This window comes from Gastrolobium bilobum, unplaced genomic scaffold (assembly GCF_033153095.1).
Source record: "Gastrolobium bilobum isolate Gb01-03AN ecotype WA unplaced genomic scaffold, APGP_CSIRO_Gbil_v1 utg2703, whole genome shotgun sequence".
In the NCBI taxonomy this organism is placed as follows: domain Eukaryota; kingdom Viridiplantae; phylum Streptophyta; class Magnoliopsida; order Fabales; family Fabaceae; genus Gastrolobium; species Gastrolobium bilobum.
Window position 1 is genome coordinate 21,882 of NW_026898904.1, and position 3,665 is coordinate 25,546.

Genomic DNA, 3,665 nt, shown 5'->3' on the forward strand with positions numbered 1-3,665 from the left:
AATAAGATAAGATGGTCTGTTGTACCAAAAAAAAAAATGGTCTGCAAAGTTAATCACAAAAACTTATCATCATTGATTGAAACCAGCTCTGAGCAAAAGTATGATCCAAATTAAATGCAGACAATACTTGGACAGAACACAAGGCGTGCAGACAACAAAGGAGTAAGGATGATCCAAATGCAGAACAGAAAGAGAATTCCTGGTAAATAAAAACACAAAATAAAGAAATATATATAAGTATTGAAATTAAAAAGAGAAATAAAAAAACAGAAACCAGCTGAGCTGCATGTAAGTACAGATACCAAAGCTACAAGCTGATTCCAGAAACACTCACTCATCACTGCCATAAACATAGATATAACCTAAATGATACCAACAAAATCTTGGTTCAGGAGAACCCGGGGACGTGTCTCCCTGCCATCCCTCTGTCAATTTCTCCTTCTTAACTCTTTAACTCACTTCTCTGTTTCTTCTTCTATCTCTTTGATTATTTATTTATTTATATACCCCTATAGAATAGAATAAAATACTTTAATTAAAATTAAAAAAAAAAAACCCACTCAAACCCAACTCAATAGTCCACGTGTAGTTGGTCATTTCTTTGTAATGCCAAATCCTTAGCTTCCACAAAAGTGCCATGAAAACCGTATGGCACTCTGGATGGCAGCTCCACGGTGGCTTCCACCGTCATGTCGACGGCGTTAACAATCTGAAGCTCTGATTTCCACGTCATCTCGTCATGCACGAACACCATAATGTACCCATCATCTTCTTCATATTCTGAGCAGTTTCCTCTCGGCAAGAAGAAGGGTTCTCCACCGTACTTTCTATCACCGTAGCTGTGCCTCTTCACCTCCCCACTCAACAGGTCCACCTTTGCGAAACCCGAAACCTTTGGCCACGGTTCAGCAACCGCAAGGTAAGCGAACCGGGTCTTCCTCCCGAGCCGGTTCCGGTTCACCATCCCCGCTTCCAGGTTCAACTGCGGGACCACGGCACGGCGCGTGGACTCCCCTGTCTTCAAGTTCAGCCTTATCTCCGATAACACGCTCTTTAGACTCTCCTCGCTCTCGTTGAAAATCGAATCCGGCGGCGTCATGCACGACCCTATAACCACCACCTCGTCGGTTTCGGGTTCTTCCCACGCGTTCCAAAGGTGGAAGCAGAACGTGTCCGGCGACTCCACCCACACGATGCTTGATGAGTTCGATGCGTACTTGGGAAGAACGCCGAACCTCGATTTCTTTTCGCCGTCGTAGATCACCGGAGAACCACCCTTGATCATCTCTTGGAGCTTGAACACAACCTGCTGATCGGGGATCACGACGAAATTCTCCGTGATGGCGAAGTCGTGCGTCATCGTCGGAACGGACAAGCGGATTTCGACGTCCGGCGACTTTTTTCCTTCCGGCGAGAAGTGAAAGTACTTCAGGTAAGGCCTGGAGACGTCGTAGCTCAAGGCGAAGAGCTCGCCGGAGACAGGGTCGATCTTTGGGTGCGCGATCATGGTGGAATTGAGTTGGTCGTTGAAGCTGTAACGGCCAATGGTTCTAAGGTCGCCGGAGTTGGTGATTCTGAGTTCATAGGGGAGGTCGTCTTCCGACATGGCGAGGAGCTTGCCGTTGAAATAGACGAGGCCGGCGTTGGCCACTCCGGCGCCGCGGCGGTGGTCGACGATGCCGAATAGTCCTCTTGCGTAGAAGAGGAGGAGCCTTGCGATGCCGGAGTGGCCGTGAAGCTCTCCGATGGCCTTGGGGAACACCGGCCGGCCAAGCTCTCGTTCCTGAACGAGCCTCTCCGTTTCGGTGAAGCGGCATGCGTAGCCAGCGGCGCCGTCATTGATGCTGACGGCGTGCACCATTCCGTCGCCGTCAAAGAGGTGGTGCCCTGCAATAGGTTGGAACATTGGGTTGGCGCCGTTACGGAGGTAAACGCCGTTAACGCAGTCTGGGATTGTTCCGGTTACGGGCAGGGAGTGGACGACGGGTTGTTCAGGAACCGGAGCGAAGTTTCCGGCGATTTGGACACGTGGGTCCATGGTTTTGGGGAGAGGTTGTTGGAGCTCGCGTGAGAGCAACGCGCTCTCGAAGATGTCAAGTGCTTTTGCTGCGGCATTTTGGAATGGGTTCCACTGAGGCTTTTTGGGAGTGTCTGTGTTTTCTTTCCTAATTAGAGGGTTCTTGTTGTAGGGTTGTTTTGGGAAATTGAACACTGAGGGAGAGTGTAGAGCACAATCAACCTTTCTAATGGGCTTCTTCTTCAACCCCATGGTGGACTTTGAGGGGAAGCCCAAATCAATTAATGATGAACAAGAGGAGGAGGAAGAGGAGAAAGGGTGGTGAGGGATTTGAGGTTTAGCCCAAGGACTACTACTAGAGTAGTATGCTATTGAAGAAGGTGCCATGATAATGGAGATTTTGATTTTGATTTTGATTTTGATATTTTGGTGTGTTTTTGTCAAGAAGACAAAGAAAGAAAGAAAGAAAGGAAGGAAAAAGAGAATTGAAAGTGAAGAGAGGGGTTTTGGGGGGAGAAAGGGAGAGGGAAAATGGTTATAAATAGAGTGGGGAAGGTGAAAGAAAGAGAAGTGTTGTTATTATTAAATTTATTTTTATTTTTAATTTTGCGGTGAAGGGGTTGTTTATGGAGGTCCACCTCAGACATGCAAGAGAAGACCACGTGGTGTATTTGTGGATTTGTTTGTGGCTTCCAAATTGTACGTGGGTGTGGGGGCAATGAAATTCGGCTTGGAATTGCTAGTGGTCTTTTGTGACACCGAAACCTTTATGAAGGAGGAGAAACATAAATTGCTGGGTTGAGTTGAGTTGAGTGAGTCACAATTACATGCGTTGGTACTTGGTATACTGAATTGGATTCATTTTAGGATCAAAACAAAACATCTATTTCTATTTAATCAGTTCTGCAGTGAAAATAATTAATTGGTTGCATTTAAATTTCAAAGTTCATCCAATCCGAATAAATTGAAATGAGTTTGGATTAAATTAATTTAGTTGATATTTAGTGAAACTTTTTTAAACCCATAAATTTGTAAGTTATAAGCAGTTTAACACGTTAAAAAGGAAAAATAAAATAAAATAAGCAGAAATAAAAGGAAAGAGAAATTGATACTAGTCTGCACTTTATCTTAAAAAGCGTTACTGATATAATATTGCAAATACAATTATACCCATTAAATTGTTTCCTTGTTTTATCAATTAATTTGTGCTTAAATTTAGATAATTATGTATGCTAAATCTAATATAACTTTACGAAGTTATGTAATTATAAAAAAAGATAATTGTGAGTAAATTGTCTCATAAGAAGTAATAATAATTTCGGAGAATTTAAAAATAAAATTGTTTTTCATTTATGACCAAAGAAGATCTAATAGTTGACACATCGTATATGGAAAGAAAATTTCTTGTGTATTTTTCTTCTTCCAAGAGAATTTCGATCCATTAAAATGAGAATGGAAAATGGACAATTAGTAGGATCCCTAATAAATAAATAGTGATGATTTTGATTACCAAAAAAAAAAAATTGTGATGATTTTTTGTGTGTGTGGAAAAACAACAGAATTTCTCGTAGGGAGGAAATATTGAGCTAAAATACAGAATATGAAAAAAAATTCAATTGTAAAATTAAGAAGTGTTCTAGAAGAAGTT

General features: G+C 42.4%; 1 protein-coding gene across 1 annotated transcript; it reads right to left on the reverse strand.

Moving 5' to 3' along the window:
- Positions 1-571: 571 nt before the first annotated feature.
- On the reverse strand, positions 572-2,404 carry LOC133285301 (9-cis-epoxycarotenoid dioxygenase NCED2, chloroplastic-like). The gene has a single exon (XM_061482520.1). The coding sequence runs from the start codon at positions 2,402-2,404 to the stop codon at positions 572-574; it is 1,833 nt and encodes a 610-aa protein (XP_061338504.1).
- Positions 2,405-3,665: the final 1,261 nt, after the last annotated feature.

Bases quoted from the DNA above. Each gene is read 5' to 3' on its own strand.
- LOC133285301 (XM_061482520.1), bottom strand. From the start codon at position 2,404: ATGGCACCTTCTTCAATAGCATACTACTCTAGTAGTAGTCCTTGGGCT.